Genomic DNA, 24,696 nt, shown 5'->3' with positions numbered 1-24,696 from the left:
TCCACCAACGCAGTGCACAGAGGTGGACTTTCATGAATGCTTCAGACAGGCATTGCTGTAAGACAACCAATTTCATTGCAATAGTGGAATTACACTGAATTGAGTGGGGCTAAGTGTAGATTAGTAAAATGCCAAGTCTTGCTCTCTATACAATAATTGAATCCTCACAAATAATACATTGTAGTTGATACAGAAGTACAAGTATGATAGTTTTGGTGTATATTGCCTTAACTCACCTACATGGTGTACACAGTTGAGTTGGTTTTAGTGTGAACTGTAGGGCAGGGGTACATAAAAATATACATGAACCTCAGATGAGTACTGCAGATAAGATGCCTCTAATGTTTCAAAGACAAAATAACACCAGATCCATACTCAGCAATTTAAAAAAGTCAACGTAATCCTAATTGTCCAGTTGTTGCACAAGGCTATTGTAGAAACCATAGAAAAAGGGATTGTTTTCATGGCAAAGATCAGGCCCCAAATTCTTCAGTTCACCCTGTGCTTTGATGCAAAAGCAGAAGTTTACACAATACATGTAACATAAAATGTCATTTCAAAATAACAAAAATACATAAAAATACAGACAAACACAAAATTAACGCAGAGGACAATAACAAAGAACATACAAATCATGAATAAAAATAATTCCTTGCACTTGTTTTAAAAAGACTAAATCTGATAAAAATGTCAATACTCGAGCGCGATTTTGCAATATCGTTATAAGTGCTAAAAGCACGTGGCAAAAAGGAGTGTTTACGAACATTGATTCTGGAAAAGGTACCCGAAATGGTAGGTTTACCCGTAGACTACGTTGAACGTTCAGTGGGATTTGAGTTAAATGAGAACAATTTACCTCAGAATGAACACATCTGTACAGGAAGCTAAGATCAGAAACCCTCCTACGATTGTATAGAGGAGGCAAATTGAAAAATTTGCATAATTCTGTGTATCCTGATAGTGCTATACAAAGCAAGTACGCTATTGGTTTAATGAAAAGTACCATAGAGTAGAAGGTATTATTTGTGAGGATTCAATTATTGTATAGAGAGCAAGACTTGGCATTTTACTAATCTGCACTTAGCCCCTCTCAATTCAGTGTAATTCCACTATTGCGATGAAATTGGTTGTCTTACAGCAATTGGTAAAATGGATGGATTTTGCTCCCAGTTATCAAATCTCGCTATCAACCAACCCAGCCACAAAGTGTTTCTTTATAAATGACTGCACATGGTGTCAACATTATGCTTCCATCACACCAAGTATACTCAATGACACATTGATTCAGAAAGTATATGCTGTACCTATCTCAGGTTCCTGCAAGATCTGTCTTTTTACTGAACACAAATTTGCAACTTCACATACATACTACAAATAACACAAAAAACACTGCAATCAAACAAACACCCTTGATAAAAATTGTCACATCAGTAGTTCACTAAACAGAGACTTTTTTCATTGTAAATCGTAATATTCAAAACATTTCTTCCCAAATTTCTACAAGAACTAATCATTATATCTCAGCTTTGAAAATGTGGAAGTAAAACGTTTATTTTTGATAAGCATGAGTTAACAATTTTGAATTTACAATCTGTTGTACAAGCAGTTTAGCAAATTTAGTGTCCTCCAAAGTTATTCTTTTGTATACGTAAAGTCACAATATTGTACAAAACGAACAATGAATTTTAGTTTGCTCAACAACCAAAGCTTTCTAGCAGTGTATTTGTAGGTATAATAGTTTGGAGCTCAGATGGTCCATATCTTTCTAAAATTTCATTTCAAAACATTCCTGTTCACTTTAATCATTTTTTAGTATAATTTTGGGAAGCACAATGCGTTCACATATCTCACCGAATACACCCCACTCACACTCACTGTATAAATTGTTGAGCCATAATAAAATGTGTATATGATGCTACGTTTTATTCATCAGATCGAATAAAATTTTATATGTTTGGTAGCTCAATTTATTTTGTAGTAAAAACAGCAGAGAACACAGACAGCAAGAAATTCATAATATTTTATAGAGGGAAGCACAGTATGATTGTACAGACTAAGGTTATGACTGTACTTGACTTGTATCTGTGGAAGTCTGATGTGAAAGATACCATCTATTATTCTAAGTCAACTCAGTTTTGAAAAAAGCTTCAATGCTACATTTTGTAAAATGTCAAATTCATTGGGTTTTTTTTACCTTGTGATATAATAAACTATTCAATTCCGAAAACAACCTTCAACGTGTGCGATATGTTGAAACCTTCAAGTTCTGATGGACAATGCTATGGGTTGTTTCACAATGACTATATTTATGTAATTCTGTTGATTTTGCTGGAGATGATGAGTGTACCTGTTCAGTGTACTATACTCATCATGTCCCACAATTGATATTGATATCTTAACAACGTATGTTGACATGCCGCTATGTCAAAGTATCTATGCAGATTATTATATGTATTACAGTACAAAGTTAAAGCTGTGAGTTTTTAGACTGTGATATTATTACACCTGTGATTTGTGCCAACTAATTAAACAATAGTATGTCAGGCATTGCACGCTTTCTAAGGATAAACCCAACTGTTTATCAGTTGTTATGGTTACACTATCTGCATAGGGCTATTTCATTACTTTGATCAGCACTAACATTGGTTAATGTGTGTGCACTACTACAGTATATGTAATCCCTGCTGCAGGATAGAGGTGCATTTAGGCAATTCACTGTATGTGATTAATCTGATTGCTCCGTCTTTATCAGTGCCTGTCCTCAAAATGTGCATATATTGATAACCTTGAAATGTTTCATCCTGGTTTGTGAGTTTAAGTACAGGACAAGCTTTCCTTGCAGTGCGCATACATCGTTTATTGGTGTTTCCCGTTGACTGTCTCCACCACACACCTTCACTCAGAAACAGGGAGTAGCAAAGTGACTGTTCTCCTGCAAATATACCTTTTAGCATTTGTGTATTGGGATGTCTGGCATATCATTGACGTGTTCAAATAATTAATTGACTGATTGATTAATTAATTAACTGTGCAATTTCCTCTTTTCCTATTATCCTTGACATGTGCATGTGTACTCAGACAGGTTGTATTAGCTATTTCAAAGTAGTATGTGTGAAAAGGTAGAAAATCAATGTGCCAGAAGTGGCATTTTCCCTTCCTGTTGAAAAGTACACAATCATTCACCATGAGTCACGTCTTTCAGGTGCGAAGATTTCATAGGCTGCCATCTATCTCAGTTTCTCTGATCCATTTGCTGTTTAAACAGCCTGAGTTTTTTGTCAACAGTAGCAAGTCATGTAAACCTGCTTTATTTGGCCTCCTGTCAGCAGAAGTCAACACTGTGGCAAAATTGTACTTTCAATGTCTTGTAAATGTTATCTCTATACAGGTTTTATTGCCATTGAAAACCTCTTGTAAGCTCAGTAGCTGTCTCCATAAAGGTCTCCATAAAGGTGTTTATGTTTCTGGTAGCATATAGAAGGCTGTATAAATGCTGTAGGGAATGTAGATACCTGGAGATTCTAACAGTAACGTATAAAACTTTGCACAGATGTGGTGATGCTGATGTGCGTATAGGAATGTGACTGTACCCTACAATGTTGTCTCTGCCTGTAGTCAGAAGGGAAACAAGAATAAAGACAGACAGATGATTTTTATCTTGAATTCATGAATGCTGATTTCTGTGTCAGGCCTATCTAACACAAATTGATGCAAGCTTTTTTTAGATTGCATGTCCCAACATTGATCCTCAGGGGAAACTTGAAACATTGACGTGAATTTAAAAACCAGGACAGGGCAAAAAAGTGAATGATAGCATTTGATATAAAAATATGGAATGAATGATTAAGTGTGCTGGTAGCTTATAAAGTAGAGATTATTCAGTAGAAGAAAAGAAGTAGTTTGAACACTCTGAGTAAATAGATAGGGCAGGTACACTGTGAGTAAGAAATGCTGAAGATTTTGACTTACTAAACCAGGGTTATGACATTCAATGACCAGGCTACTCTGTACTAACTAATCAAAAATATTTGAAAAATTTTTGACACCTAGGTTAAAAAATACAACATAATGCACAGAATGAAAAAAAAATTGTCCTTCTAATTCAGAAATCACACTGAGTTTATAGATGTGCAACTTTGAAAAAGTCTTTGAATTGGCAAAAGATTAGACTACTATACTGTTATGCAAAAAACTATAGAAATTAGGATATTCTCACTCTGGTTGCCTCTGTTGGCTGTTGAATTGTATCTGCTTGGAGGTCATTGTCTATGATAACAAAGCCCACCAGCAGGACATCTAATTTGGTAATAGATACTTAATTTGATAGAATTAGATGTTCAGGTGGTTGCTGTTCAGTCATGTATAAATGTTCATATCTCAGAGTCAGACGGCTACTTACTGGTATCCAATTTCACACCTGATCAGTAGGCAGTGCACATGAAGGCAAGCCACTGTCTGATTTCTTTAGTTTTGGGATAAAACACTCTCTCTAAATGTTTCATCTACAAATATACCACACTTGAACCAAAAGATGGGCACTTTGAAGGGCATGTTGACAAGAGACAATGAAAGCATCGGTGATTCTCAATGCAGGATTACCCACAGGTTCCTCTGCAGTGAGTAGAGATCCATGAAGATTTAAGACTAATAAAATTGCAAGTTCTGAATCAATAGATGACAAGTCACTCGTTCTGTTTCTATGGAGATTTCCATTCCACTTACCTCAGTGTACCTATAATGCATGCAAGGGCATGATTGCAGTAATGTCAGTTGCAGTAGTCACAGATGATATACCTCTGACAATTTGTACTTAGAGTTTATCATATGCAAATAACAAAGTTTAAAATTACTTTGAATGTGTTGATATTTTTGTTTTTTATATTTAAAGAGTATAATACTGACAGGTCATAATTAACACCAATTTTACAATGAATGTCAATGCTGTGACTGTTGTATGTAATATGGTATCTTTGATTGGGTCAAACTTTCATCTTTTATTGAATTTTTATGAAATTCTTCATATGCAGTATTGTTATACATCTACAGTACCATTGAGAACAAAAGAATTTTGCATGCGCTAAAAGTGCTGTACGGAATGCCTGTTCTGTAACACGTGTGGTTTCAAGGCGCCCCATCCCCTGCAGCTGTATCTTGCGCGTTCACTGTTGAACGGTTTCAACTGACTCATTGGATGAGTGCCAGAACATGTCTTGCACAAGGTCTATATGTACGTGTGTAGTGCACACACACTATCCAGAACTTGCAGAAGTGCGTCCGAGATAGTGTTCTACACTTGCACTGTAATTCGGAAGAAAATTGTTAACATTGCACGAAAACGGTCATTTATACTCTGACAATTTGATGTGCCAGTCACGAATGTAAGATGTATAATAATAAGGTTATCACGAAAATATCGCAAAGGATGCACAAGGACATTGGCGCTGCGCATCGCCCAACACTTCGTGTCAGCGATACGCTGCGCCAATGTCCTCATACATCGTTAGGGGTAATTTCATATTAACCTCATATTATTGGGCCTTTTCTCAGTAAATCTGAGCAGGGTATAGAATTCAAATTGGCATGCAAGATGATAAGATCAGTGAGATCCAACACTGGGCAACATGATCTAACACCAGTAGAAAATAAATAATGAAATGAAAATATGATCTCAGGGGCTTCCTGCATACATGTATTATAGTTTGTGTAAGTCCATCCAGCTAAACAGCTTTTGAGGATGAAGATCAGAAAATAAATATTTAAGTAAATATGCAGCTCTTGTAAAGTTTTCTCCTTGTTTCTTACACAAGTGGGGAATGCCTTCCGCTGATTGAAAACTTGGGATTAAGTCCATATTAGATTATGCAAATTAGGTTTTTCAAGTTAATTTATCAGCAAATTAATGATACATTGGTCTTGTGGATCAAATATCAAAATCTCCCAATTCTTGCTCCTATCTATGTTGTAATTATTCGATAAATTAGATACACAGATCATTTGTACCTCATTGTAAGTCCACAAACAGTTTTGTGATCTGGAGGCAAACTCTAGGTTTGCACATCTTTTTGCATATGTATCACTGTGGCAAGGTATATACCGGTAGTTGGTTTAATCAACTATGTTACATCATATACAGCAATCATGGTGCAATGCTGCTATCAATACTCTGTGTATCAACATCTCAAGATCTCATTTGCAGAGGAGGACATGGTACGCATTTGTGTTTGTTAAAAAAGGGGGATTTTGAATAAATGCTAAGGGATTCACACTATGACAAAACACTGCTCTTGATGTTTTTACCTTTTGTGTATCCTAGCAACTGTCTTTAGATGTGTCATTTTGCATTGTTCTAGAGGTTACTAAATTATTGTTTGACATATCATAACAATTGCTGAAAGAAAACAGTCATTAAAACATATGGTCAGTCCAGCGTACAGACACAACCAGTATGCAGAATGATACACATTTGGGATCTACCAGTATCAGACCTTGGTGCTAATGATTGACTGCTCCAGCAAATTGGAAACCTTGGCATGCTGTGAGGTCACATTTGTACATATTTGCCAGTTTGTTAAAGAATGATATTAAGTGATTCACAAAAATACTGGGATTTATATCATCGGACGTCATTCCAAATAGTATTGTCATGGACGATATATATCTCAGGCAATACCTCAGTTGTGAACGCCTGAATTACACAGAGATAAATCCCAGTACCCATTAAATAACCTTATTATTGTACACCTTTTGTTCAAATGAAGTTGAAAAACTGGTGTTCTCAGTATGCCTTTTTTTTACATACAGTTCATCACATGATGGTACACTGTCAGACTAGGAACATGTATGCACCAAGGACTTCAACTAAAGTGTATAGAATGAAAATTCAACTGCCACAGTGAAGAAATTGTACATGTAGTTCAAAAGAAATTATTTCATAGACATTCATATGTTGTTAATTTGTCTTTAGACACTTGGTAACTTCGTGATCATGAGATCTACATTTCCTTGAAAAATATGGTAAGGTCGTGTTGGATTTTCATATGATGTCATTGGTCAAATAGTGTACCCAGACATTATTGGGCTTCAGGTAACTGTTGTTGAATTACGTATCCACTGATTCTCAAAAAACTTACTGTACAGTTGAACTCAGTTGGTTACATGCAGACTCAGGTGTATAATATTGCAACATTATTTGAGTTCATAGTCAGTTTTTAGAAGATATTTCATATGAAATATTCTGCACCAAATCAAACATAACCAAACACAAGGATTATGTTGCTTTCAGAGAGAAATGCCTCACCTTCAGAAACAGGTTATGAAAAGCAAGCTTTCCACTGGTTTAGATTAAACATCGTGTTTCCTAAGGTGCAATTGTAAAGGGTTATGGAATGAAAGATGTCAACCTGTGAAATGCTATTTCCCACCGTAAATGAGTTAGTTCAATGCTGTCGTTACATTTTCTTAAATTCAAAGTAACAGCTTATCTAGTTATAAACTTGCTTGTAGCTATGTGCTCCTTGTAAGGATGCGCCTTGTGAAAGAGTGTCAAAATGATAGATTGAGAAAGTCAGTAAAGGAAGAACAAGGAAAACATCTGGAAAGAAGAAAATGAGATTTCACTTTTGCTGATTTTACTGTACAGTGTTAGATCTGTGGCAAAAGTCAAGTTTTAGCAGGGATGCCTACGGTTTATGGCTCTTGAGACGTGGGAATAATTTGAATACACCTCAGGCAAAAGTGCCAATATAAGAAGGAGAGCGTTGATGTGCACATATAACGTGTACATGTGCAAATAGAGTTCCTGTGTAAATCCTGCTTATACTACACTAAATAAACAATGATTAAATGTCATGGAGCATGTGAGAAAATATGCAAAACCTACATATAAAACCAATAAATGTACCTCAGGGCATGCCATCCATCTCCCTGAGAGATTTCCACTGGGGATTTAGGATTGGATTTATCCCAGGGATACTTTTATGGAAGCAAGTGACAAGGTGAGATAGGGCAGGTGATTGATGGAAAACTCGATTGTCAAGGTTTTCATGAGGAAGTGTCATGAGTGGTTCGTTTGTCATTCTCCTGGCAGACTCAGCCATGTCACAGGAATTTCTTCAGCAGTGTAGTTTTTCAGTTCTTTGATATCGTTTAATTTGTACAATTTTAAAAAAAAAATTTATTAGTGTGTATCATGAATGTCTGAAGCTTTTGATGAAATGTAGTCACATCATGATGCATTATAGAGTTGTGTTCTCTGCGAGGTGAAGCTGTGAAGTGAATGTTATCAGTAATAAGAGGATACCCAGATGGAGAGGAGCCTTGCTTGGCCAATGAATTATCAATATCTGCTTGCTTTGCCTGCACATGCCTTAAAAAAGATAAATGTCATAAATACAAAACCTAAACCTATCTATTTCATGTGGAAACAACCTTGTAGAGAGGTGACTAATGGTGAATAGAGAGATTTTTTACTTTTCTACAATCTGGTTCTTTTTTTCTTGGCAATAAATTTATCGTGCAGGTTATCAAGAGTTAAAAAGATTTGTTTTGCAGACATACTCACTGGTTTTGTATCAGGTTACCCTTACAATCTACCTGCATAAAGGTAGCCATAATATGGATAATGCACTGTGCACCCAGGTACGTGTTCAAGGCCTGGTTCTGTATCGGTAAATGCAATCGTCATAACTTTTGAATGGCCCCATTTTTTCAAGGGCTGCCTTTTTCCAGTCGAAATATCTGTATGATCTGTTTTCTTGTTCAAATTAATCAAAGCTGTTTCATTTTTCCTTTGAAGAATATTTTATAATCTTTCGAGTAATTTCATGGAGAAAAAAACATGAAGAGAAATAATAGCAAGAATATTCAGCTTTAATTAGCATACGCACTGTTTATGTCATTTACTCAGTGCGTGGATCCATCAATGTTTTATACCTTTATACATTTATTTTGGATTACTTGTATTCTGAGAATTGCTTCTCATGTATTTGTTGAAATTGCAGAATTGATGACAAGGCAATGTCAGGGTGTTCAGTTGTAAAATCAATATACCCACCTTTATGGATCCTTTCAAAGAATCGTTATTTCAAGAATTACTGACTACAGAATGTCATGAAGTATGTCTGGGGAAAATTGATGATAATCCAGCTAGAACTCACCCTATTGATGATCTGTTTGCTTGGTTAAGCTTGGTAATGCCTGGTAATGTCTAGTAATGCCTGGTTTACCGTAAGATTTCAAAGACAACTGTCCGATATTATATAAGAGTGGGATATGGCAATCATTAATCATGTTGTGTACTTTTTCAAGTGTAAAAATAATCAGCAACCAGTGGGATATATGTTCCGTGGTCATACCCTAAAGCTTCACTTTATTATGTATGTGATCATCTATAATGCTTCTGTTTATTGCATATTGCCAGGCTTATGTGATACATAGAGTATTTATTGACAATATTTATTAATGAACAAACAGAAACAAAGAGAAAATCCCGAAAGAAAATTACTACTTGGTATGAAATGTTACCTTGAGAAGCTCAGTGCATGTTATCTGTAATCGGATTATATTCTCATCAAACTTGTTCTTCTTTCTTACATCAAAAAAAGAGGTTGAAAATTAAAGATGGATTTATTAAATTTTAGAAAAAGCTAATAAAAAGGAGGAGTGAGTTTGGCAATTATTTTGATGTAATATTTTATGAGACTTTGTTTTACTTTCACTTCCTTGTCTGGCATCGCAGGTTTTTTAAAAGCTGAATAAGTTTGCCAGCAGCATATGCAGGTATTCCCTCAGGGTACATCCGGTCTTTGTATATTAACAAATCTGATTGCAATGGACAAATTGAATTCAAACTGGCCAGACTAATACATGTATTCACAGCGCATGTACCTGTTGTATACATGACATCCCATCTCATAAAAGATAGTCTCATCAGCTTTGTGTACAATAGAAAATTTTCAATTTTATTAGTCATAAAACCTTATTCATTTTACTCCATTCGTAAAAGATAAAGTTTACCATTAATCATCTTAGTTAACATCCAGTACAGCTCATGATCATATGACTTGTTTAATTTCAAATCATAATTATCTGCTCGGTTTGTCATCAAATTAGCATCATATCCTATATGTGCATTTCATTTAATGAAAAGTTTAGTCCATACCTCGTACTCACAGATTTTGTAATGCATTGAAAACCATCATCTTTGTTGAATATACACAAAATATGTCAAAATAGCATGAAATTCTTTTTCGCAGGTTGTAAATTCAAATTTGAAAAATAAATAAATAAATAAATAATACATACACACATACACACATACATACACACATACACACATACATGTAGATAGATAGATAGATACATACATACATACATACATACAATAAATATATAATAGATAAATAAGTAAGTGAATTTATGTATTCATTTATATTAAATCATTGCAACAACCCTGCAACGATGTGTTTGCAAAAGCAGTGATCCAAACATTGTTAACTGCATGTGGAGTATTGAACCACACTGCGCCAATGAAAGAACCAGAGCTCCTTTGTTTGATCTGAACACTGGCAGACGTTGGAGCTGAGTGTCCATAGCTGCCTGTCTGCTGTCAAAGTGAATAATAATTCCAACTGACAAACAAGATTTACTCGGTTCACAAAGGAACAGGTTGATAAGTATCAATTCTGTGCATAGCATTTAATGGGTTGTAATATATGCAGACTGGGTCACACAACCTCTAATGCAATCTATCTGATGCTGTGTTAAGTTTTAAGAGAATCTGATGTGGCGGATGCAGTGGAGGATAAAACTGTGGATGAAATGGGGAGAGTGGTGAGTTTAATTATGTGTGACTTGAGAATATAAGGTTGAGAAAAAAGAGGACATATTGCATAAATTATGCAGCAGGTCTCATCATGCTTTCAGAGGAAATGATTAATTTTGTCAAATTTAGTCAGGAAGATTGCATCTATACAGGTACCTTTCTAGTGATGGGTATTATTCATAGCTGGCAGAATTATTGTCAAAAGTTTGAGTAGTATTTTCCGAGCTGAATGAGCATGAAACACTGTCAGATGTTTGCTCCTGGAGTTGACTTCATACTAGACCTGATGGAGGAGAACAGTTACAGAGGAACAAAGACCTACCGTAGGTCTAGAAGGAGCTGGCTTTGGTACAAGTTGGGAAAACTTTAAGAAAATGACTTTGAACTTGACTAAAGTAAGAGCAGCAAGCAAAGAATTTTTTGTAAAGCCAGGAAGGCTTGATGCATAGAATGAGAAGTGTTCTGGAGTGTTCAGGGAAAATTCAAGCAGTTCCAATGCTTGCTTGATCTGAATACCATGGCAACCATAATTCCTGGATTCATCTGATCATTTCCTGATGCTTGTGGAATCATAAGCTAATGGAATTGGTGCCGGTACTCCAAAGTCCTCACAAAACCTTTCAGCATTGGAGGTACCGGTAATTGTGTGGAATGAGAAACCTGACTGATGTCAGAGGGATATTTTGCTGTCAATTACACTGGCATAAGTTAATTTAATGAAAGCCAATGCTAAGCTCAGCGATGTGATTTGTGTCCTTATCTCATAAGATGGATTTAGTGGTCATTAACAGTGGCCATTGACTACCTACTTGAACAGTGAAGGCTGAAAGAAAAGCAGAAAAGGGCTAAGGCGCTTGAAATAAAATTCTTTGTTTGCTGTCCACGTGCTGATAGGTTTTCATAGAAAATTAAGAAAACAAACACAATGTTAACATTATTACCAATAAAAATATAATTTTTCCAAAAGAAACCAACTATAAATTAAGCTTATGTGAATACACTTGTATTTTTTGTCTGTGTTTGTTTTTTCCCTGGCTGGCAGGTAGGTTTTTCAAAAATCCACGGATGGCAAACAAAGAATTTTCTGTAAATTGCCTAATTGTAGAGTTTGTTCCTTGTGTGTGTTAATGGTTCTCTATATGTAGTCATGTACAGTATTTGTGTTTATTCATGTTTCTGACAGATTCTTGAATAATAAAAACAGCTTCCTAAGCCATTGTACTTTTCAACTTGTAAACCTCCAGCAATGAGTTTGTCTGTTACCAAGGATATCTGCTGCTATTCAGGTATATTCAACATTATATTACCATGTCCTGCCCTTGGCATTTTGATTGGTCGAGCTGAAGCATGTGACTGAACACAAGTACACAGTAATGGTTTGTTTACATGCCCTCGAATATGAATAATAAGATTAACAACTCAAAGTATCGTAACTTTACAGTTTAAACGTAAATCATAATCAATCACAAAATAAAATGGAGCACTCGTGGGTCAAGTTGAGATACTTTTCTCTGAAAACATCTCCGGATTTGCCAATATTTTGCGGTGCGCGTGACAGTTCGTCGCGTATTGCTCAGTTTCTGGAGCCCAGTTGTCATTCGCTCCTGAAATTTTCGGAAATTTTGACGGTTTTCTTGGGTTCGCTGATGATATAATGGAAATAACAGACTCCGCCCTGACCATTAACATTTGTTTATGGGCGCGGGCTCAAGGAAAGCCAAATTAACGGGCTCGGCAAGCCTCGCCCGTTAATTTTTGGCTTTCCTCTCACCCTTGCCCAAAAATAAACTTAAATGGTCAGCGCGTCGCCCATTATTTCTATAATCATGCAATAGTGGGGCACTGACTCAACTGTATGATGTACTATGAACATATACATGCACATTGTGCTTTACTGAAATCTTAGCAACTGAGAATACTCTTTATGCATTATTGTTTTCATTTCTCTTTTGTCAGAATAAACTGACTTTACAGAAACAAATTGAAAGAGTTTGTGAAAAATATGTCTTTTACAGGAATATAAAAGTTGTCTAGTTCCTAGCCATGGGGAGAACATCAATAGTCAAGTCTCATTAATACTCAATATTGTACAAGCTGGCAGTTTAACCATCATAGTACAGTAGCTTGATTGTATATGTGGCCTACTTTCATGCTTTAAATCATTCATTTTATTCTGCAAAAAGCTTACATAATTGCGCAATAGGCAATATGTCCTCTGTGAAGACAATATGTATATTGTAACTAGAATCAATAGATGGATTTGTCATGGTGATACTTTGTGTGTCATAAAAAGAATATTGTATTACCATATTATGATCAGACTTCTTACATTCAAGCATTTTTTTAATCAGTTCTTATGTAGCTGAGGAAGGCAGATCTTTCAATTCCAACTTAACAGGTTTCTCTAATATGAACACACTGTGTATTTCAAATACAGCATGGCTGTCCAGCCAATTTAACTTTGCAGTCACTGAACAATATGCTTCACTGCACCATCAATTAGACAAAATTTGCATCGTTCTGTTTTCCATTGTCAAGATTTTGCCAAACCTAGAAGTAATCAACTTTTTCAACAATAAGTCTGTCGAACACCAGCTTTCCACATCCTTGCACTGGAGGCTAATGACAATTAGTGCCTGTGGGGACCCGCGTACAATTGAACACTTTAAACATTAATGTATCTGTTAAAGTGATGTCCTGTCCATCCATACACTTCTATAACCTTACATTATGTCAGTGTTTGCAATAACCGGCAAAGCGTTGTATTAATTTAGAGATTTTCAATTGTGCAAATAATTTTGCCCAAGTTCCTTAACAGATATCATATTGTAGACAGGAAATTATGAATACTTAAAAGTGATGTGTTCAGAAATAACCTAAAAGTGGAACCTTCGTATAATTCCAATTGTAAAGGTGCCACACATCCTGACAATCAAAGTTTTCACAATTACCAATTCATATCAGTACTTTGCACCAGAAACTATGTCCTTTATAATCACACAAAATGAGGGATCATCATGCAAATTTGTTGTTTTGAAACACATATAATCTCAAATCTACCAATGTTTTAAATTAAAAAACTGTGAACATTGTCGATCTATAGGAGAACATTTTTTCGAGTTTTATGAAAACAAAATTGGTCCAAAAATAATTTTCTGTAAGTATCAAAGTGAGACTACACAAGTACAAAACCAGAAAAGAATTGTTATATTTTTGAGAATCAGACAATTTTGCTTATTGTATCAGTATTCCCATGGACATTAATTAAAACCTAAAAAATATTTGCAGAGAAATTTTATGTACAAAAGTTTGGAAAAATTATCCATAAGAAGAGAAGATAATGTTCATTAAGGGATGAGTTCACATAGACTTCAGGTATCTTTGCATCAATAAATGCTGCTCAAGGTATGCAGAAAAAACAAAACAGAAAATTCAAACAACTTGAATGCAAGTCGAAAACGTATCCTTCATTAATAAAAGTGAAACTTGTGATGTAAGGTTTATTGAAGGTGTGTGCATACATGTGACATAATGTGGAAATGGTTTGACCATAAAAGACAAAGCTGCAGATTATAACCAGTAGTGTATAACAGTCATTAATTTTTATATCAAGGGTGTAACACTGTCCTTCTTGAAAGTACAGGTGTGTTTTACTGCAGAATTATTGCTGCCAAGACTATTGAAATGAAGTTTAATAGAAGTAATATATCAAAGTCAGTGAAGTAGAGAATTACTGGGAGAGTGAGATAGACACAGGTATGAGTTGTGAGAGTGAGATGGACACAGTATGATGATCATGTCTTGATATTGGAATCTCTGGAACTGAAAGGAAGTAACGTGTAATATTTTGCTGTATGTAGACAGAGAACAAGAAGAGGTTTTCAGTGTGAAATGAGGAATAGCTGCCGACCGCTTAATTTTCAGAAGTTGTAAAATTTAGCTGACTTTGTGATATTTCATCTACTAGGTTCTCAAAACAAAGAAGGAAATTGACTTTATTTCATGCCTCATATATCAAAACGTTCTCAATGCAACATTTCCTATCCACAGCTGCAGATGACGTAGCTGTCCTAACAACCATCACATGCATGTAACTTGACCCAAACTAGTGTATATTATGTACTTTTTCATATTCTCAGCACATTTAAATTAAAAAATTGAGACTAGAATATGTCAATCTGCTTGCTCAATTATTATATTATGTACATGATTGTTTTTCCTAAAGCATTGAGCAAAAAAGTAAAACATGCAAAAAATTGAATTCCAAATACCGTACAATCTCACTACACTTGTGCATCTAGCACCTCGATTCATATCCACTTCATCAAAATTATTATTTAAAAAATATCTGTCTTAAGACTGGTTCACTTGCAAAATTTTTAGCTTTCTACCTGCTTAGATTGTGATCCTGATCCTGAACAAGTATACGATGTGTACATTCAAGAGCAGGGTGACTGTCTTTGCGTGCACAATTCACTACGTGTAACCATATTGACACATAGAGCTCGCAATAAAGGGTCTATAATATAATTCATCAGTTTTCGTCGATATCTGCATTCTTCTTAAAAAGATATTTTTTTTAAATCATAATAAAAGATATAACAACGTATTTTGTAAGTTTAGAGGTATGTAGTAAAAATATTATAGACCAAACATGGAAATTTATTTGCCTCCTGGCAGGAGACCACTCGCCAGACAGCAAGACAGCAAGCGGTCACAGGCCCTTGGCAAACAAATTCCCATGTTCAGTCTCCAATATGTAATATGGGTAATATCTTTTATGACTTAATTTTCATTGCAACTGAAAATAACTTCCACAGTTTGAATTTAAAGCATTGTACAGTAACATTTTAACGTAATAGAATATAGGCAGGACACACCCTCTCTTTCATGAACTTAATCTGTCTCGTCTTTCCTCTGAACTTCTTTCTTATGCCTCATGTCATTCAAAAACCCGAAAGAGAGAAAACTGGCACATTGCTCCTGAAATCCTTCAAATATCTGCAGGTCTAATGACTGAGAAAATTTACCATGGAGTCGAAAACCCACCAACTGCTCGGCAGTCCATTGAATGTGATTACGACAGATGGTAATACCTTCGATTGACATTCCAAAAACTTTTTATGTTCTTGAGAAAAAGAATAGGGTTCAACAAACCACCAGGGGCTGCTTCCTTTCATGTTCAGTTTGGAGCTCTGTGGAAAAGAATTTTCATTCTGAAACGAGAAAAAAAGATCTCTGCAGGTAGCAGCTATATGATGAAATTAATTGTATCAGTCCTCAGGCTGCGGTTTCATTTTGAAAACAGATATTTCAAAATGTAAATGTGAGACAGTATTGCACATATTTCATTCCTGTATGAACCTCACAAGTCTGTGACATAAAGCAAGAAAGAACACCCAAAGTAATGTTCCCATGAAGTTTTACATTTCTGTGAAAATTTCCATACTCAACCAGAAATACTCAACTAGTGATGGCTGTCATGCAAGAACAGTTTACTTCAACCTGTTTGGTATATTTGATCTATTTGTTAAATTTACAATTTGAAGACAGTTTTAACAACTCAGTTTTGATCAATATTCACCTACCCTATCAATATTCTCATCCTGTTATTTTGCACTATCTTACATCATTTTGCTCTGATCAATATTAGGATGTCAGAGGTGTGTTTTGATAAAATTGATCCTGTGACTCTTAAATCATTGTAAAGATCGAATTCGTTTTTTTTTCCAGAAATTCTGTATTTTAAGTTCACATTTACACTCAAAGTCCTCATTGGCAATTATTTTTACCATGAATCTAATGACATGGCTGACCTCCACATAGTGATTGTAAAAGACGTGTTGCAGGTGAAAGTTTTGTGACACTTATATTATGTTTTGAATGAAGTACCATAATAGGACAGTGTTCTCCCTGAATAAGGTAACAGGGGCGTGGCGCCCTCTTGTAAATTCCGAGCGCCCCCTTGCCAGAAATGAAAAGATTTATTTTTTTGAAAAATAAAACTATAAAATGTACGGGGAAAAAAGTTGACAGTGATTTACAAGCAAAATAGCGCCCTCCTGACCTCCCCCCGCGACCGCTTACGCGGTACTTGTGGTGCTTTGCACCACGTCTTCGCCCTCTTGTAAAAAAATCCTGGGGAGAACACTGATGGGAGTATATTTAATACTTGTAATATAGTTAGGTAGATTCATATGGTAAACAAACTCTCAATTTGCTGTTAGATGATAAATATTTCCTATCTAAATTCTAAACATGTTATTTAAATTATTCAGAAAATTTCAAGCCGAGTTTAATTGAAAAGTATACCCTAATGTGCTTCAGTACCATATCCTATTAGATGAGTGTAGAAGCTGTATAGCTGAAGTGGTGTAGAAATACCATATTTGGTCTGATCAGTTCAGTTTTATCACAGAACACCTTGACAACGTCACTCACCTGATGCATGTATGTGTCCACATTACTGTTGCTAATGAGAGAAAAAACAAGGCTTTGTAATGGATTTTACAATCACAAAATTTGTGGGAATTCTCAGGGTTTTATGTGCATTCCCATCGAGTAAATCCCCTGGCTTTCTGGTCCCAGACTGCAGTGTATCATTTTACGAGTTTGCCAGGGTAATGTCGAGAGTCTGTGATACTTGTCCATGAAACAGGAACATTGCTGAATCTGAGAGTCTGAAAAATGATTATGTGAGAAGATCTCCCTACAGCATCGGCACATTTTTTAATACACAATTTTACTGCCAGGCGTTAATGGAAACTTTACGGTGTCTGGGTGATAATGAAAACACTGTGAGGTCGCCGCAGGTACATGTACATGTACATTTGTAGATTTGATGATATGACGGGCTGTATTAAAGGGTTCTACAAACTTGATTTGATAATGGAAGTTAGGAAATGTTATTGCTCATGGTGATAAAAAAAATTCTTGTTTTCCTGTTCATTGGCAAAGGGGGAATGTTTCTGTCCAGACTGGTGCACCGGTGTGGTCATATCTCAAAGCAGTATGCATGTTCTTTGTTGGACCAGTGCGGGAATCCTTAATTTAGTGCTCACAGGACATTCTTGGAGGATTCTTAAAGGGTCTCAAGTCATTAACATCTGTGAGGTATTGGTAGCAGTGATCTTTCAGGGATAGGTGATCATCCATAGAGCCAAGAGAATCTTACAGCGTGACTCTCTGCAGATGCCTATCAGAGCGTAACTATATTGTTTTAATAATAAGTACGATATTTCCCTTGGGGCTTTCATCATCGTTAAAAGTGGTCGTGGTATTTTGATATTTCGACATCACGTTTTTAAAAAAAGAGAGTTGCTTCTGAATATGACAAATCATAAATAAGTTGCTACATTTTGAACTCATTACTGCCAATGTCAAAATAATTCTGAACCGTTTCTTTGCAACACATCTTCAACTCAGACAGTCCTTTGAATAGTGATATTTCCACAGACACCAAATACTCTTTGCTTTTATTCATGTCAAAGCGCTTTCTAATTTTCAAAGATAATTATTTTCTGATTGACATCTGTTATCATTAAAATATTATTTGCATATTCATCAGTTAGTGTGCAGTTCAGCGTCATAAGATGGTCATCTATATATCCTCTTCATGTTGGTTCAACAATCAAATAACGTCAGCTACTGAGCCTTATCAGCATGTCCCACAGATAAATGCACTTATTTCACTCTTTAGTTCTGGCCCTATGGATTTTATTAATTACATTTGTCCTAATGGTGATATGCCACAAAGTTTCACGACGGCACAGAACCCTGACCTAAATAGCTGTGAAATTCCAGCCATAGTGCAGGGCAGAATTGCATCTAGTATTACGAGGAACATATCTAAGGAATGGAAAGATGCATATCTCTGAAACCTTGACATTGAGTACCCCTTAGCTAATCTTGTCTCGGCAATATGGCTGTCAGCGTAGACTGCACTTTAGATAATTCCAAAATATAGCTATATGTAGCTGACAGGTCTGTGTACAGAAGCTACTACACTAATACATACCGGTAGGAAACTTCCAGCCTGCCCCATGTCAACCAGCAACAGTTGAACTTCTGCTTCCCTGCTTCAAACGCAGGTATTTGAATTCAGCAGCATTCCGGGTATTTCTCCTCTGCAGGACGGTTGTATAGCCAGATAGTTACTTTCAGTTGTAGAATTCTGACAAATCATTCTTTAATGCTCATGACTATCCAGGCACTGCATTACATGTTTTTGTTCACATTTGCAAATTTTATGTATCCCAACCTTTTTTATTTAAGTTCACAACAAATTTTTGACAAAATAAATTGATATATATCAGTAAAAAAAGATTTAGTGTGTAGCATGAAGGTGCAGTATCATTTTAATAGAACATTAATGGTATATTTTGACCATTACTGCTAAAGTTTGCTTTGAGGAAGATTTTCTCTACTGAATGTTATCAATCTAAATAAAAGTATCAACTGTATATGGCAGGTGTATATTCTCTACCAAAGCACCATTGCAAGCAAATGAAAGTAAAATATTTATGAAGCTGTAATATATTGACCTCATATATAGGTATTTATATTATATATAAGAGTGATCCTCATTACCAATAACTGATTCCTAAGTTGGTGACTTGTGTGCGAGGCCCTGTAGAATCCCGCGGGATCCTTAGGTTGAAAGGTTAGGTGATGAGTTTAGCCGCCTTACTCACCATCAACGCACAACGAATGAAAAGCCCCATCTAAGAGTCAGGACCGCCCACATTGGACCGACTGATCCATTAGCTCAGTTGGTAGAGCATCCGTAATGTCTACGGGGGGTGTGGGTTCGAGTCCCGCATGGGTCACTTTTCATTCACCACTATATTTCATATAAAAAAATCGTATGGTGAGTCATTTCAAATTTACCCTTCTCTGGCTTTGCATCATTCATAAGAGTGATCCTCATTACCAATAACTGATTCCTAAGTTGATGACTTGTGTGCGAGGCCCTGTAGAATCCCGCGGGATCCTTAGGTTGAAAGGTTAGGTGATGAGTTTAGCCGCCTTACTCACCATCAACGCACAACGAATGAAAAGCCCCATCTAAGAGTCAGGACCGCCCACATTGGACCGACTGATCCATTAGCTCAGTTGGTAGAGCATCCGTAATGTCTACGGGGGTGTGGGTTCGAGTCCCGCATGGGTCACTTTTCATTCACCACTATATTTCATATAAAAAAATCGTATGGTGAGTCATTTCAAATTTACCCTTCTCTGGCTTTGCATCATTCATAAGAGTGATCCTCATTACCAATAACTGATTCCTAAGTTGGTGACTTGTGTGCGAGGCCCTGTAGAATCCCGCGGGATCCTTAGGTTGAAAGGTTAGGTGATGAGTTTAGCCGCCTTACTCACCATCAACGCACAACGAATGAAAAGCCCCATCTAAGAGTCAGGACCGCCCACATTGGACCGACTGATCCATTAGCTCAGTTGGTAGAGCATCCGTAATGTCTACGGGGGTGTGGGTTCGAGTCCCGCATGGGTCACTTTTCATTCACCACTATATTTTATATATATATATATATATATATATATATATATATATATATATATATATATATATATATATATATATATATATATATATATATATATATATATGTGTACTCTTTCGCACTCTTTCGCTGTTGATTTTGTAAAATATTGTACTTTATGATCAAGATCCCAACAGGGATACGATTTCAATAAAGGCTTACTTTACTTTACTTTACACATGGTAGTTTCAGTGGGTAAAAACGTGGAATGAAAGTAACATCTATGGCATATATACATAGGCACACATCAGATATATTTTAAATCAAGAAAGATTTTAACTGGCTCCGGATCATGGTTACCTATTGATATATTGCACCCAATTTACCCATTTTATTAGATGGGCAGATCTGTTTAACCCCTCCCAATTTACCCATGTTATTAGACGGGCAGATCTGTTTAACCCCTCCCAATTTACCCATTTTATTAGACAGGCAGATCTGTTTAACCCCTCCCAATTTACCCATGTTATTAGACAGGCAGATCTGTGTAACCCCACCCAATTTACCCATGTTATTAGACAGGCAGATCTGTTTAACCTCTCCCAATTCCCTGTGGTTCAACCTTGATAACTGCAGAAACAGCTATTAGGATGTATGGTAATTGATGTGTCAAATGCCAGAAATCAGTGGAGAACTTGTGTTCTTAAAATGAAACTGATTCTACAATCGTAAACTTTCATCACAGCTCAGGAAAAATCCATCGACAAAATCTCATCAAACTTCTTCATGGAACAATTTCAATTGTGATGCTGAGTGCCAAGACCTCAACTTTTATATTTTTAATATTCTACATGTATCATATTTTAATCTGGTATGTGTAATTGATGCTGATAAGCTTCTGAAAATGTGCTCATCTTCAGTCTGGTCACAGAGACAAGATACATATTATGTAATTATCTTGTGCGGCGATCTTCTGGATGTACAATTTGGACATGTAATGTAAAGTAAAAAGCTTTAATCAAATTTTCTATGATGTCCTCTGCGACCAGGCTGTGATATTCATTGTATCACTTTAAAGTCTCTGACTTCAAACGACATCAAAATTTCCAATCTGAATGACATCCTTAATTAAAGGAAAAGTAGAATATTTCGTTGCAACTTCTTGTATCTATCTTGTAACGGAAATACTTGTACATCAGTACTGAAGATGCGCTGCCAGAATGGAAGTAAGTTACGGTTTCCATTTGGTTTATGTGCCTGCAAACTACCTGTCACAGTGAAAATACCACTAATAAATATCACATTGAAGGGGAAATGATGCAAAGGCTGATATACAGGGCAATAGGTTTACACATTCTCTCTCTCTCTCCCCAGGATAAGATGAAATAAATTTTATGGACAGGGCTAATAACATCCTGGCCTTTTCATAAGTTTTTACGCTATTTCTACTAAAGTTTCATTATTCTTTGTGGATTATCCGTGCAAGATGACTTCGCTGTAAATCACATAGTTATGTCAGATCTGTTCATTTTCTGTCTTTCAGGGTAATTGCAGATGGACCAGCATGAGTGGACGAACAGCTCAACTCACGAAAACGTTATTACTCTACTTATCGGAGATGGAGAGAGCTACTTTGCAGAAAGTAGCTCTACAGTGTCTTCAAGAGTTTGATTTAGGACCATTTGCAGTGCCAAAAGGTGAGTCAGGTTAATTTTCTAGACAGGAATTTATTGCTTGCACAGGAAGTCTTTCCCCGGTGCTCAAGGTGATTGAGGCACTTTCTGTCTGTATGTGCATAAAGTGTGCATGGAGGGAGAGAGCACTAATGCCTATCCATAAATGTGTGTGTGTCAATCTGTGTTGCATATCTTTCCCATGTCTTTTTACCATGCCTTATCTTTCCCTGTATGTCTGTATGTGTGTGTATATATATGTACTTTATATTTTCCAAAACACTGCATAAGCTGAATGTGGACATTGTGTGAACGTAGTGGGCAGACTTCATTGTGAGATGACTACCAGAGTTCTAACAGCCTAGGATAAATCTGACCTACACAGACAAGGAACATTATATGACAGGATTGGGTTTAAAGTGGGTGATGAAGCAGTATGGGTTTACATTTAAAAGTGGGTGGTGAAGCAGTATGGGTTTAAAATGGGTGATGAAGCAGTATGTGTTTATAGAGGGTGATGAAGCAGTATGGGTTTCAAATGAGTGATAAAGGAGTATGAGTTTAAAGTGGGTGAAGCAGTATAGGTTAAAGGTATACATGCTCCTATAAAACAGAAACGTGTACGTTACCTGCACCGTCCTGATTGGTGGAACGAAGAGATATCAAGATTAATCAAACAACGTGATACAGCCAAAAGGACATCTCGCTTCTCAGACTATAGACATTTAAGAAATAGAGTCAAAAACCTCATCTTTAAATCCAAATCACAGTACTACAACAACCTCCTTTCATCTCGTGACATAAATATATCTAAGTACTGGAAATCATTTCGCGAACTTGCTCCACCAAAATTGTCAAGTACGCCAACCAAACTTAGATCAGGTACAAATACTTTTATCGATCATAAACAAATTTCAAATACATTCAATGAATACTTTATTAACATCATCAATAAGCTGTCTTCCAAATGTAACAGTAGCCCAGTCAACCTTGACAAACTGTCAGATTTCGTCAGTAACAAAAGATTCCTCCTTCAATTTTCGATATTCCTCCCATGTCTATTAATTTCATTCTCTCACATCTCAATTGTCTAAATTGTAAGAAATCTCCCGGTTCAGACTTACTACCACCCAAATTCTTAAAGTTGGCAGCCAACACTATAGCACCTTCTCTCACGTATGCATTTAACTGCTGCATTGTTAAAGGTCAGTTTCCATCTTTATGGAAATTGGCTCGTGTTAGTCCAATCATAAAAAAGGTCCAATAGACGAACCTGGTAACTACAGACCAATAAGTGTACTTCCTGTACTTTCCAAACTCCTCGAGCGCCATGTTCACAATCACCTTGTAAATTTCATGGAAACACACAATCTCTTCTTTTCTAATCAATCTGGATTTCGTGCCAAACATTCTTGTGAAAGTACTCTTGTTGGTCTGGTCAACTCATGGACTAAAGAAATCGATTGTGGAAACATCGTTGGCTCAGCATTTTTAGACCTGAGCAAAGCGTTTGATCTCGTTGACCACACAATCTTGTTGTCCAAACTAAAAACCTACGGGTGTTCTGATCATACCCTGTCTTTTTTTAAATCATACTTATTTACACGTAAACAATTTGTGCAATTTAATCGTACAAACTCAGATGTTATTGATGTCAGGGTCGGTGTGCCGCAAGGTTCCATACTGGGGCCATTACTCTTTATTATTTATGTTAACGATTTGCCCCTTCACCTTGAAAATTCATCCTGTACTTCCTTTGCAGACGACACAACACTTCATGTTTCACACAAGTCCTTAAACACCATTTCTACTTACCTGAATGCTGATCTAAAAATAGTTGAAAATTGGTGTCTTACTAACAAACTTTGTATCAATCCCAGTAAGACAAAATCAATGATTATCACATCCTCTCAGAAGAGACGGCACATTAACAATGAAAACTTCAACCTCACTTTGTCTGGTAAAACTATTGACCGTGTCTCATCAGAGAGGTTGCTGGGGTCACTATTTCTAATAATCTGGACTGGTGTGAACACATTTCAACCATTGAAAGCAAAATCAATTCCAATTTGTTTCTTTTGGCACGCATCAAAAAATTTCTTCCTCTCCACTCACGCAAGCTATTTTATTATTGTTTCATCTCACCACACATCAATTACTGTTCTAATGTTTGGAGCTTTACTTCCAGTAGCAATATCTATGCATTGGAGCGTCTACAGAGACGTGCAATGAGACTTATTCTTGACATTGTTCCGCCTCTTTCCACTTTTCAAATGTATACTCAGCTTCGTTGGCTGCCTATTAACTTGAAACTCCGTTGTAACCGTATGGCCCAAATTTACAGAGCAACTCACAATCTTTCCCCCGACTACATAACCAGTTTGTTCAATAATTACATCCCTTCTAGATCACTTCGTTCTTCCAATCAGAATCTCCTTAAGTTCCCATGGCACGTACACTTCTCTATCAGAACACCTTGTCAGTTGCGGGTGTGGATGAATATAACAATCTCCCCAAATCCATAAGGGACTCTGAGTCACTGACTAGTTTTAAGAAATCTTGTAACAACTTTTTGTATAATACTTACTTGTCTGATGCCTTTTCGTAGTTTTTTATATCTATTTGTTCTTGTGTGTTTTTTGTGTTTTCATGTTTGTGCTGTAAAGTGTTTTATGACTTTCTTTTGTCTATTCGACCTCCA

General features: G+C 36.2%; 1 protein-coding gene across 2 annotated transcripts in view; it reads left to right on the top strand.

Annotated features, from left to right (window-relative positions):
• The window catches only part of LOC139132010 (rho GTPase-activating protein 6-like), a 148,702-nt gene that overhangs the window by 50,035 nt on the left and 73,971 nt on the right, over positions 1-24,696 (top strand). For both annotated transcript variants that reach the window (XM_070698364.1, XM_070698363.1), the window contains one exon: positions 21,866-22,019. In XM_070698364.1, coding sequence (XP_070554465.1) covers positions 21,866-22,019 — 154 coding nt within the window. The remainder of the gene's footprint in view (positions 1-21,865; positions 22,020-24,696) is intronic.

Source organism: Ptychodera flava, chromosome 4 (assembly GCF_041260155.1).
Source record: "Ptychodera flava strain L36383 chromosome 4, AS_Pfla_20210202, whole genome shotgun sequence".
Lineage (NCBI taxonomy): Eukaryota > Metazoa > Hemichordata > Enteropneusta > Ptychoderidae > Ptychodera > Ptychodera flava.
This window is presented reverse-complemented; position numbering and strand designations above follow the sequence as displayed.